Source organism: Elephas maximus, chromosome 4 (assembly GCF_024166365.1).
Source record: "Elephas maximus indicus isolate mEleMax1 chromosome 4, mEleMax1 primary haplotype, whole genome shotgun sequence".
NCBI classification, from domain to species: Eukaryota; Metazoa; Chordata; class Mammalia; order Proboscidea; family Elephantidae; genus Elephas; species Elephas maximus.
In genome coordinates, this window is record NC_064822.1 from 33,268,645 (window position 1) to 33,281,062 (window position 12,418).

Sequence of the window (12,418 nt, forward strand, 5' to 3'; positions counted from 1 at the left end):
CAGGGCGCCACACATGAATGGCTGCGTTATTTGTGGGATGGGAACTGAACAAGTTGGAACTTCCAGCTCTGATTCATTTCAGTAGCCACTGAGAAGACCCTCAACTCTTACCTCCTGATGTTCATGGCTTTACTTTTCTACTCATTCACTTCCTGAGGCAGTGATTCCGCAGGCAGAAAATGTTGAAAGCAAATTATTTGCTAGGAGGAATCCTTGGATGCTTATCAACCATTGAGTCACAAAGGAATTTTGTTTATTTAGGTTGAGTACAGTAAATGGAAAATATTTATTTTCAGACCCTGATTAATAACAGAGAGAGGGTAAAAAAGATTTTAACAGTCATAGTGAACTCGAATCATATTTCTGATTGTGAAGTCAGGGTCCTTTTCTAGAAGCCAGGAGCAGTTGGAAAACTTGCAAAGTCTAGGGCATTTGGTATGATAACGTTTATTATTTGATTTCCCTAAGAAATTAAAGTTAAAATAATATCCAAAATAGTAGTCATCTTGAGCTGTGCATTATGATCTTTTTCTCATGTGGCCCCCACTGATCTTGAGTCCTTCGTGCTTAACTTCCTCAGATTTATCCCCCTGAAGTCTCCTCACTTTGTTTTTGTTAGTGAATTATGTTTTAAAATATGCACTCACATATAAATGGTAGGGATGTTGTTCGTGGAATAAAGTAAGCCCTCTTTAATCTGTATCTTGAGATTCTGAGGAGGGATGAAGGGCCTTTCAAAAGAGCTCCCCTCCGGCCATCCTGAGTTTTGCCCCAATATCAAGTGTACACGCTGCCCCACCAGCACCCATCACCCGGCAACGCAGTACTCAGTACCCAGCAACACAGTTCTCTGTACACAGCCTCACACTCTGAGTGCTTTCTGTCATCTCAGTATGTCATAATTTATAGTGGATTGTCTTTATTATAATCAGATTAACTATCTCAGTGTCTACCCTACATGTGAGTGATTTTTTTTTTTTTTTCCTTTTGGTTCTTGGCTGAAGGAAAACCAGTGGCTAATTATGTATTTAGTCTGGGAACATACTGTTTAGAGTGAATGTGTTTGAGTTAATTGAGCATCATTAATAATGCCTCACAATTTATGATTATATTTTTTGCTTGACTTAAAAATCATATAAATTAATGAGGTTTATTTTTTAAAAGTCGCCCTGTGAAATGGCTTTGTGGGGACACCTCTGTATGCCTTGACTTCTGAGCCATTACCAGCTGGCTTTCACTCCTTGCCCACTAAAAAAAAAAAAAACTAGCTATTTTTAATTCCCATATTTGCAGCTTAATTGCAACTTCTGTTTTCTTACTAGTGTAAATTCAGTCTTAGATCTGCAGGAGTGATACTCGTTGCAATCAGCAGCTCTTACCCACCAGAAAACAAACCTGTGTTTTACAGCATTAGGGGGGAACTTTGAATGTGAGGTAAATTTGAATGTCTGGCTGAGGAGAGGAATCAAGATACCTTTTCTGAGTTGGGCCATATAGTATTTTAAAAGAAAAAAAAAAAAAAACCCCACTGCTGTCGAGTTGATTCCGACTCATAGCGACGCTATAGTATTTAAAAGATTCACTAAATTTTGCCGTGCTGTTTGTGAACCATATTTTTTATAAAGAAAAACTTAAAAAACTGACTTTAATGAGTAATTGCTTCAGAGATCAACTTTACATCCTTCAAAGATACTATTTATAATTTATTAAAATTGAATGTAGTTTTGAGGAATATTAATTTTTTCCTTTTTTGAAATGACAAGGAATGTCAGAGAAAGGGTTACTTTTCAGTGTTAGAGGTCCTTCCAAGTTTAGATGGCATTTATTAAAATCACGGCTAGCGTACGTGTAGTTGGAGCTCTGGTGACGCAGTGGTTAAGAGCTCTGCTGCTACCAAAAGGTCGGCAGTCCAAATCCACCAGCCACCCCTTGGAAACCCAATGGGGAAATTTTACTCTGTCCCACAGAGTTGTTACGAGTCAGAATCGACTCAACAGCAACTGGTTTTTTTTTTTTTTTTTTTAAATACATGTAGTAACCATGGTGCATATTCAGTTAAATATGCATTTAATCATTTATTCTAAACATCTATTTAATTACTACTTGTATTTTTTTAATAAGGTAAATTTCAGGTAGATGTCTTAAGGTGAATTTTACCTTTTAAGCTGTGTGGAATTTGAAAGGATCTTCAGGTCAGCGAGTCCCGCTCATACATTTTATATCTGAGATAACTGAGTTGTGTGGCTCAGGAAGACCTAAGCTTAGGCTGGGTTCCAGGTACAGCTCTACTGCTTAGTAGTTAGTAGTTTACCTCCAATTTTCTTATTGTAAAATGGGGAAAATAATAGTTGATTCCAGCTCATGGTGACCTCTGGTATGTCAGAGTAGAGCTGTGCTCCATAGGGTTTTCAATAGCCAGTTTTTCCGAAGTAGATTGCCAGGCCTTTCCTCTGAGGTACCTACCAAATAAGGTTGCAAAAATCAGATAGGATCCTGTGTCTAACATGTTTAACATGGTGCTTGGCACACAGTCCACTAGGTATGAGCAGTAAGGTTAATGCCAACTGAGTACAAAGAGAGTCAAGGCAAAGCTGAGCCTAGACCTCAGGTCTCCTGGTTCCTGAGCCAGTGGCCCTTGCACCTGTCTCTTCCCCCAGATTTTCCTATACCCACCCTTTCAATAGCTCTCCCCATCTCCCATCTCCCACCATGGCCAACCAATATCTTCCCCTTTTCTCTCTCTCATTACGATACAGTCAGGAACATTTTGGCACTTTGTACTAAACTTTTGTACTTTGTACTGACACCACCACCCCTATTACCCCCGCCATTTGCCTTGTTTCTATTGATATTGACAACAAAAGCTTCTTTATGTCATGTCCTATAATGGGCACCAGCATTGTTAGCACAGATCTTAGGCTTCTGTGACAGCCAGTGGCTAAGCAAAAAGGCTTTTTGGGGTGACTGGCATGGCACAAACAGGAACTGGAAGTTCTCCTCAGGGCTTTGGGTGACCCAGCCTGAGGCCTCTCCGCATGGGGGTATTTACAATGCACTTATAGGGTCGTGAGCTTTGTAGCACTGTAAATATAATTGTCAGCATTAATAGAAAATGAGAATATGTCAGAGTGGTTTGAACAACTATAAAGTACTTCACAAGTATAAAATGGTATTGCACTTTTTATTGTAGGAGTTTATTAAATATTTGCAACCTAAAGTAATCTTAAATGTAACAATATAACTACTGCATTTGAGTTATTGTTTAGCTACCCTAATAAAATTTTGATAAACTCAAAAAGCACTTTTATCTCAATAAATTAAGCCATTTAGATTCCATAATTTCTGCTTATTCCTATGGGGAGGAAGATTATTAGTCTTTTCTTCAAAATAGTAATGGTTAATACAAACCTTTGTTTCTTTTCGTGAATATTATATAGCATATATATTATGCATATATATAAATTAAATACATGTTCCCCATGTAAGTATCTATAAAGACAGACAGAGCAAAAAGTATAATGTTTTTACAGTACTGATAATAGCAGGTATAAACTAATGATGATAAACCGTTACTAGGTTTGCTACCAATTTGGGGACATGCCATATAGAATGGCTGGGCTAGGTAGAAAGTCAAACTAATAACTTCAAATTTCTCACAGTAAAGACCACAGATCTGAAAATTTGTGTACTAAAATCTGAAAGTTCACACCCAGAGCTCTATGTGGAATACAGAAATTAACAAATAGGATTAACTCAATCTAATTCAAGACAGCTAACTCATTGTAACTACCTGTAGCAGCTCATGAATATGAAACAGAGATGAGTGATATATTTTAGTTTGTGATGGTGAGGTTACAGGCTAGATGAGAGAATTATCCAGGAAGTTATTGACCTTTTAATTATCAAACAGTGTTATAAATATCTTGGTAAAACTGATGAATGATTGGCGAGCCCCACATACAACAAAATAAAATGTGCTTATAGAAAAAATAATATAGGGACTCATGGGTACACTATTTAAAAATATCTTGTCTAGTCATTAAAAACTTTTCAGTACTAGATCCTCAGGTTTGTGAAATGTTTATTCACAAGTCATTAAATCTAGCTACTCACCTGACCAGCAGGAGGCTTGCGGGGAGAATCTGGGGGGAGAAAGGGAGACCCAAATGAAATGTGAAGCCATTGATAAATAAAGGCAGTCTATAAGAAAGATCAAGTGTCCATGAAGAAGTTATCTAACATAATTCATTATCAAGCTATTACTCAATTATAAAGACATATATGTAGATGTAAGCCAAACCAAACCAAACCAAACCCAACCTGTTGCTGTTGACTCGATTCCAATTCATACCAATCCTGTAGGACAGAGTAGAACTGCCCCATAGGGTTTCCAAGGAGCGGCTGGTGGATTCGGACTGCTGATATTTTGGTTAGCAGCTGAACACGTAACCACTGTGCCACCAGGACTCCGGATATAGCTATACAAAGATATATTATGGTCTGCCAAACGAGAAATTAGACCAGAGGATCTCTAGGATTCTCTTTTAATTGGAACAGTTTATGATTCTGTGTAAACCAAGCTATAAGTATAGTTGTCTTTGATTTCTCATCTCTTCTTTAATGATGAGAACTAAACATTCCTTATTTCTTGGGGTGGTCTAATTTATGAAGACAGGGCTTGTAGAGAAATAACTAAAAAACTTTCAAACAGAACAGCCTACATTTTGAAGATGAGTCAAAGCATCTAAGTATAGGAACACCTCTCCCAGCAGCAGGGGTTTTTGTAGTGTTGGGTTTTCCCAGTGCTCTGATACTTTCTTGAAACTGATATAGTAAAGTTCCACAAAAGGAGGGTGGTTTTCTGAAGTAGAAGATATATTTGTTTGATTTAAACTCCCTAAGACTGACCCATCAATTATATTAAATGTTTGTATCTCCCATCTCTCCCTCACTCAAGAGCCATGTCAGGCTGCAGTTCCTCCAAGAAGCGTTTCACCCGCACCAGTCAGACTGGACTCCCTGCCCCTCGGAGCTGTGGCAACACTTAATGTCTGGATTCTAATGTTTGTGAGATGCTGCTTTGTATTTTATTCTGTTTGTTTATGTCCTGCCTGTTCTGCTAAAATATAAATCTCTCGATGGTCAGAGATCATGTTTTGTACTGACTCCATTTCCAAGTGATTGGCCTGGAATTCCATTGCTCCTCTGTGTCTCATTCGACTAGCAAAAACGTCAAACCTGACTGACCACCTCTCCCCATCCCTATCCTCCATCTCTGCCCTGTACCCTGAGGCCAAGCTCCACAGGAATGTCCCTGCACAAGCTCACTTGGTCCTTCTATAAGTGAACCATCACTGACCGCAAGTGACTCTCACTTGTGCCCAAAAGCCCAGCTGCATTTCTCTTCCAAACTTGTTCTCCCACATTCTACAACCACATTTGTAGGCTCTCTGTGTTCTCTTAAAGCCTCTGAATCCCTCAGCTTCTCCCTCTCAACAGATGGCCATGGCTTCTGCTCCCCAAAGAAAATCAGAGCCTATGGACAGAACTCCTGTCTCCTTCAGTCAGATCCTGCCACTTCTGCACACTCCTGCCCCTCTTCTCTCCTGCTAGTAGAGGAGCTGCCTCTCCAAAGCCATGTCCTCTCTGTGAGCTTGGGATCACATCCTCGTCCCTCCCACCATCTCAGGAAATACTATAGAATATCCTTCTCTCTCAGGCCTGTCCTCGATCACTCATCCCTCTGTTGCTCTGCCGCCCTACTGACTTCTCTCTCTCCTTCATTTCCAAACTTCTTAAAAACCAGGCGTATGCAGTATCTGCATTTTCTCACCTCACATGCTCTCTGGCCCCCCGTTGCTTTGCTCCATCAGAACACCTCATGTTAAGGTCTCCAAAGACCTCCAGATTGCTAAATCCACTGACATTCTCCAGGGGTTATCCTACTCCTCAGAAGCAGTCAACACTGTTGATCCCATTTCATTCATTTCTATGAGGTGACACTGTGCTTTTCATTCCTACATCATGAGCAGTTCTTCCCTAACTGCTCTGCAGGCTTATCCTCCTCTTCCAGGCCATTAAAGCTGATGTCCTTCAAGACTGCTCATAAGGCTGTCTTGTCCTCTTGTTCTGTCCCATCTCCACCTCAGTCACCCCTGTGGAGGAACTGGTATCTTATATACAGATACACTCATGTTTCTCTCCTGCTCCTGCCTCCCCTGTGAACTTCAGATCCATGAGTCCACCTGCCTAACAGACAGTACCAAGTAGAAGCCTCAATGGCACATCAAATTTAACAAGTTCAAAACTGAACTCTGCTTTTAAACTGCTCAATCACAGTAATATAGTAATATAGTAGGTACTTAAGAGCCTAGGAAACTCTATGGGGCAGTTCTACTCTGACATATAGGGTAACTGGGAGTTGCAGTTGACTTGACAGCACACAACAGCAACATAATATGAGCTTTATCTTCCTGGAAAACAGAACCTTTTCTCTTTATGTGGAGGCCCAATTTATTCTAACAAATGCTTTTGTCTTAAAGTTATTCATTTATCTGTTATTAATAAAGATAGGCTGGCTTTCTCTTCAGAAATTTTTAATACATATGTAGTATTTTTTTTTTCTTCTTTAACTCTCAACTTTTTTGTGTGTTTGTGTTTTAGGAATATCCCTTGCATATAGCTTATCGTTGCTGTTTTTAATTCATTTTGGCAATCCTTATTTTTAACCCAGGCTTCGAACCAGTTCTTCCTGGTTCAGTCATGGCTGAGGAAGCAAAACCAGAACAGACCCAAATTTTTACAATTTCTAGCCCTGCCAGAAACAGAACCTCCCTCTTAGAAAGCAAGGACAGTATACACACTGCATAGCAACCAAATCTCTTGCCCACTGAATTTGAGCAGGTAAAATAGCAGTGCACCACTCAAAGATGGTGGCCGACAGCGCTGCTTCAAATGTGTTGCTCTGCACAGTACTGCCATTAATCCAATCACATGCATTAGGCTCTTGAAAGGGCTCACTATGCCTCTTCCGAGTCTCCCATTCCAGGGCTTTAACCTGTAATTTTTCCCGTTCTGGTTATCATTCCGGATCACCCAAATTGTAAAAATTCATGTCTGTTCCGTGGCCTTGGGGAACATACAACTCAGTTGGCATAACATAATTTATAAAGAAAATGTTCTACATTCTGCTTTGGTGAGTAGTGTCTGGGGTCTTAAAAGCTTGTGAGTGGCCATCTAAGATACTCCACTAGTTTTACCCGTCTGGGGCAGGGGAGAAAAAGAAAACCAAAGACACAAGGGAAAGGTTAGCCCAAAGGACTAATGGGTCGCAAGTACCACAGCCTCCACCAGACTGAGTCTAGCACAACTAGATGGTGCCTGGCTACCGCCACCGAGTGCTCTGACTAGAATCACAATACAGGGTCCCAGACAGAGCGCGTGTGCACACACACACAGCAGACTTACTGGTCTGACAGGGACTGGAGAAGCTCCAAGAGTATGACCCCTGGACATCCTTAAAACTCAATAATGATGTCCCTCCTGAGCTTCACCCTTCAGCCAAAGATTAGACAGGCCCATAAAATAAAACGAGACTAAATAGGCACACCAGCCCAGGGGCAAGGATAAGAAGGCAGGAGGGGACAGGAAAGCTGATAATGGGGAACCCAAGGTTGAGAAGGGGAGAGTATTGACATGTCTTGGGGTTGGCAACCAGTGTCACAAAACAACATGTATTAATTGTTTAATGAGAAACTTTTTTGCTCTGTAAACCTTCATTTAAAGTACAATAAAAAAAAAATTAAAAATTCATGTCTGCTGTAATTTCACTTCATTGTCCATGACTCAACCAATTCAAAATGGTTCAAAGCCCTGTTTTTAACTGCTACCTCTAGTTCATTTGTGCTTATTATGATTATTTACACACCAAGATTTATTTCTATCATTTGCTACTTGTCCCACTTTTTTTGGTGCTTATTTTTTTCTTCTTTGTTCTTTTTTAAAAATTAAGTTTTGCTTTCTTATTCTGTTTTTTCCCTTCTGCCAGTTTGGAAGTTATATACTCCGTTTCTCTTTTAATGTTTATTCTTGAAATTTTACCATAATACTTGAAGTCTACTCTTAATATCCTTCCTACTGAACAATACATGAACTTTGAGACACTTTAATTTTGAACATCTGTTTACTGAGTTGGAGCCCTGGTGGCACAGTGGTTAAGAGCTCAGCTGCTTACCAAAAGGTCAGTAGTTCAAATCCACCAGCCACTCCTTGCAAACCCCATGGGGCAGTTCTGCTCTGTCCTATGGGGTCGCTATGAGTCAGAATCAACTTAGTGGCAACGGGTTTGGTTTTTTTGGGTGTGTCCCAACTTACGTGCTATTGCTATTCATTGTTTTATTTCTAATCTTTTTAATCCCATGAACTAAGCATTATTACAGGTAGTGTTTACTTACGTACATCTACATGTTTATTAATTATTTGCTTACTGTTCCTTTAACACAGAACATTTAACTTCTTTCTGAATTATATCTTTAGAAGTTCATTTAGTGAGGCCTGTTGTAGGTAAGAAAGTCCCTGGGTGGTGCACACAGTTTGCACTTGGCTACTAACCTAAAGGTTGGTGGTTCAGATCTATTCAGAGACGCCACGGAAGAAAGGAGTGACAGTCTGCTTCCTTAAAGATTTCAGCTAAGAAAATTCTATGGGGCAGTTCTACTCTAACACATGGGGTTGCCGTGGATTGGAATCAACTGAATGGCAATAGGTTTAGTTTTGTTGTTGTAAATTCTCAGTTTTTGTTTATATAAAAATGTCTTTATTTTGCACTCATTTTTGAAAGATGCTTTTGTTGGGTATACAATTCTAAGTTGGTAGTAATTTTTCACTTGCAACTTAGAATTGTAGTATTCCACTGTCTTTGGGTTTTTGCTTTTGCTGTTAAAAAGTTAGCTGTCAGATTGTCATTCCTTTGTTGTGGTCTGTCTTTTTCCTCTGGCTGCTTATCTTCTCTTTGCTTTTGATATTCTTTAGCTTAACTGCAGTGTATATAGGTGTGAGTTTCTTCTTATTTATATTGCTTGGTAGACTATATATTCGGCATTCTGTATGCATAAATGTGTAACTTTCATTAGAAAATTCTCAGGCATTATATCTTCGGATATTACCTCCTCCCCGTTCTCTGTATTCTCTTCCTTGAGATTCCAGTTAAACTCATTCCAAACTCCTGTGTCAGCCATTCATTTATATGGTACAACTCCTGTCTCTGTATGTGGTATTCTCAGTAATTTCCTCAGATCTACCCTCCGGTACAGCAGTTGTTCAGTCTGTTGCTTAAGCTTTAAGGTAGTGGTTTTTGGTTTTGTTTTCAGTTCAACAATCACAGTTTTCACTTTTTAAAAGTTTTATTGGATTATTTTTCAAATCTAATTAGTAATTTCGAAAGTGTCATAAGTTTTTGTTTTTGTTAGTCCCTCTTTTATTTCCTTATGCATTTCACGCATAGTTTGTTTATCTTTTTGGTGTCTAGGTATCTGGTCATTCTAATAGCTGAAGCCTAGAAGCCTTGAAGATTTTAATCTATCGCTGTTGTTTCTGCTGGCTCCCACTGTTATCTTCTGAGCTCACATTTGGCTGATCTTAATCTGTAGGAATCCTGGAGGCCCATTGTGCAAATATTTCCTCCAGAGACCATTTGCATTTACTTGCATCAGGTGTTAGAACAGTTTTCACCCCCTTCAAGGATCCTAACTTAATTTGAAGTCTTTAATTGATCCTCCCCAGTTTTCCTCTGGCCCATGTAAGTGTTGAAATTGGCATTTGTCTTCAGAGAAACTACTCCTTTCACTCTTGCTTCATGACCCCTTTATGGATTACACTCACTTTGGGGGAAGGAGGGTGTCTTGGAGATTTCCTTTACTTTCTATGAATCTAACAGTGTGTTAAAAAATCTGCTTTATCAAGGAACTTGTTTTTTCATTTTGTATTGTCATGTTTTGTTTTTATTTTTATAACTGTGTACCTCCTATTCTACAAGTCTTTAAACTGGTTTTCAGTGCTAGGAGCAAGGGAGAGATAACTCAGGAACCAAGATGAAAAAATAATTCACCAGGAGAAAAGTTCAACTTTTTCAAAGTCATGTATCCATTCCTGTCCTTGCCATTCACTAGAGTGTAAATGAAACTTGATATCACCCTTTGGCCTCTGTAACCACATACTTGCTTTTGTTCTTTACTCCTATCCAAGCCTTCTCGCTTTCATATGTATCCCTCCTTTCCTTAATGAAAGTTTCTCTCTTGGTAAATTCATACTCTCTTCTCAGTATTTTTTTTTTTTTAACTTAATTCCTTAAGAGAGGTAAAGAGCACATGAATAATAATAGTTGTTCTCTGAATACCAAAAGTGTAAAGAAATAATCATGGACATTAATAATTCAACAAATCAGAAGTGAAAAAACCCTCTTTCCCAGATAACATTTTCTTTACAGAAGGAAGTTATCCTGGACATGTAACCAAAGGGGTTCTGGGTTTAGGCTCTGAAGGGGAAGTAGATGGGGGAGAATCAGGGACAAGTAGCCCTGAGGTTTGACCCTCTGGTATCCCTCCTTTATCACACCATCCCAACCACCAGAGGCTCCCACATAGGACAGAGATGAGAAGTGCGGATTGGAGCTGATGAGACTGTGAGAAAGGGAAGAAGAGGGAAAATTTAGGATAGAAGTAGAGAGGAAGGTAGATGGGGTAGGCAGGAAAGTTCTTAATGTTCACCAGGCTTTCTTTACAAGTAATATGTTTAAGTCAAGGACTTTCCACCTAGATGGTAATAACCTGTGCCATTTATTTTTTTTCTAGATCAATGAACTGAGCCATGTTCAAATCCCTGTTATGTTGATGCCAGATGACTTCAAAGCCTATTCGAAGATAAAGGTGGACAATCACCTTTTTAACAAGTAAGTACAAGTGCAACCTTTTATGGGACTGACCTGGTGGCTAGGGGTGTGATTTTTGTGAATTTCTGTAATCACATTATTTTTCAATGGGTAGGAGTAAAGTTTTGCCGATGAAGTTAATCTTGTGATAAACATAACCATCTGTCATTTTCAGAAAAGCGACAGCAGGCCCTCTTGGGTAATATCCTTTTACCATATGGCATATGGTTCTCTGTGAATATCTTATATGTTAAAAGTGATATTCTCGTTACAATTTACATTTTTGAAGCTGTAAATTGCTTGGATTTTTGAGCCGTTATGAACCTCTTGCCTCTCTTACGTGAAACTTTGAAAATTATTTCTTTATGAATAGAAACGACTACTTTCATAGAACAATAAAGAATTAAGGTACATTTTTATACAACATAATTGGATACGATATTGGGCATTGAGAATATTTCTACTTCATCTGAATATACTTCGAAACCTCATTATGGAGGCCCTGGGTGATGTAAATGTTTAAGCACTTGGCTACTCACCGAAAGGCTAGCAGTTGGGATCCACCCAGAGGTGCCTCGGAAGAAAGGCTTGGCAGTCTGCTTCCGAAAGATCACAGCACAGTTCTGTTCTGACTCACGTGCGGTCACCATGAGTTGGAATCGGCTCAGCGGCAACTGGTTTCCCTCCTCCCCCTGACCCCCAGCACCTTCTATATGTTAAGCAGTCCATTGAGGGCTGGAGATACAACAATGTATAAGGCATGGCCCTGCCCTCAAGGAGCTCAGTTAGGCTGATGGTTGAAAACTGTCACATATATAAACTACTATAAGTGTGCAAAGTACCATAATAGAGGTGTGTGTGTGTGTTTATTTATGTATAAGGTCCTGTGGTAACACAAAGGAGGAAGCAGTTAATTCTGAATGAGTGGGGTGAGCCTTAAAGAAGACTACAGAAATCTCTCCCACTTTAGGATCAATTATGAAATTTCCTAATGCAGCAGTTGTTCTAACGTGAAACCGATACGTTAATTCTTCTTGCAATGCTGTTTAGAGGTTGACCTTTTGAGGGAATTTTTTCTATGTGAATTAAGAATGTGGCATATATGTAAGATATAAAATGTTATTCTGGGAGTGAGAGAACAGCCTTGTTTTGTAAAATTTAATTCAGCAAGTAACTGGAAACTAATCTAGAGAGCACCCTTTGCTACTTCCTTGTCCTAGCTCCTTTCCATCTTGGCTTTTCCTTTACTGTTGCCCATGCATGGCCCCTTTCCTTTCCACCTCTTCTTCCTTGGGGAAGTGACTGTAATGTGTGGTCCGGATTGAAAAGGTTACATAGTCCAAGTGCCTCTCGATGGTGAAAGAAAACCTGTTAATGTTCAGTCCATTCAGACTCATAGATGGTGGAAGGTGGCAAATATTAACAGTCTGCCATCGTCTGTCCCCTAAAATCGTACTGTGGGTTATACTTGGTTCTGTGAAATACATCTGGGTA

The 12,418-nt window shown here is 39.4% G+C and overlaps 1 protein-coding gene across 2 annotated transcripts in view; it reads left to right on the forward strand.

Moving 5' to 3' along the window:
* The window catches only part of PIP4K2A (phosphatidylinositol-5-phosphate 4-kinase type 2 alpha), a 194,742-nt gene that overhangs the window by 98,384 nt on the left and 83,940 nt on the right, over positions 1-12,418 (forward strand). For both annotated transcript variants that reach the window (XM_049881848.1, XM_049881850.1), the window contains exon 2: positions 10,848-10,945. In XM_049881848.1, the coding sequence (XP_049737805.1) occupies positions 10,848-10,945 (98 nt within the window). The remainder of the gene's footprint in view (positions 1-10,847; positions 10,946-12,418) is intronic.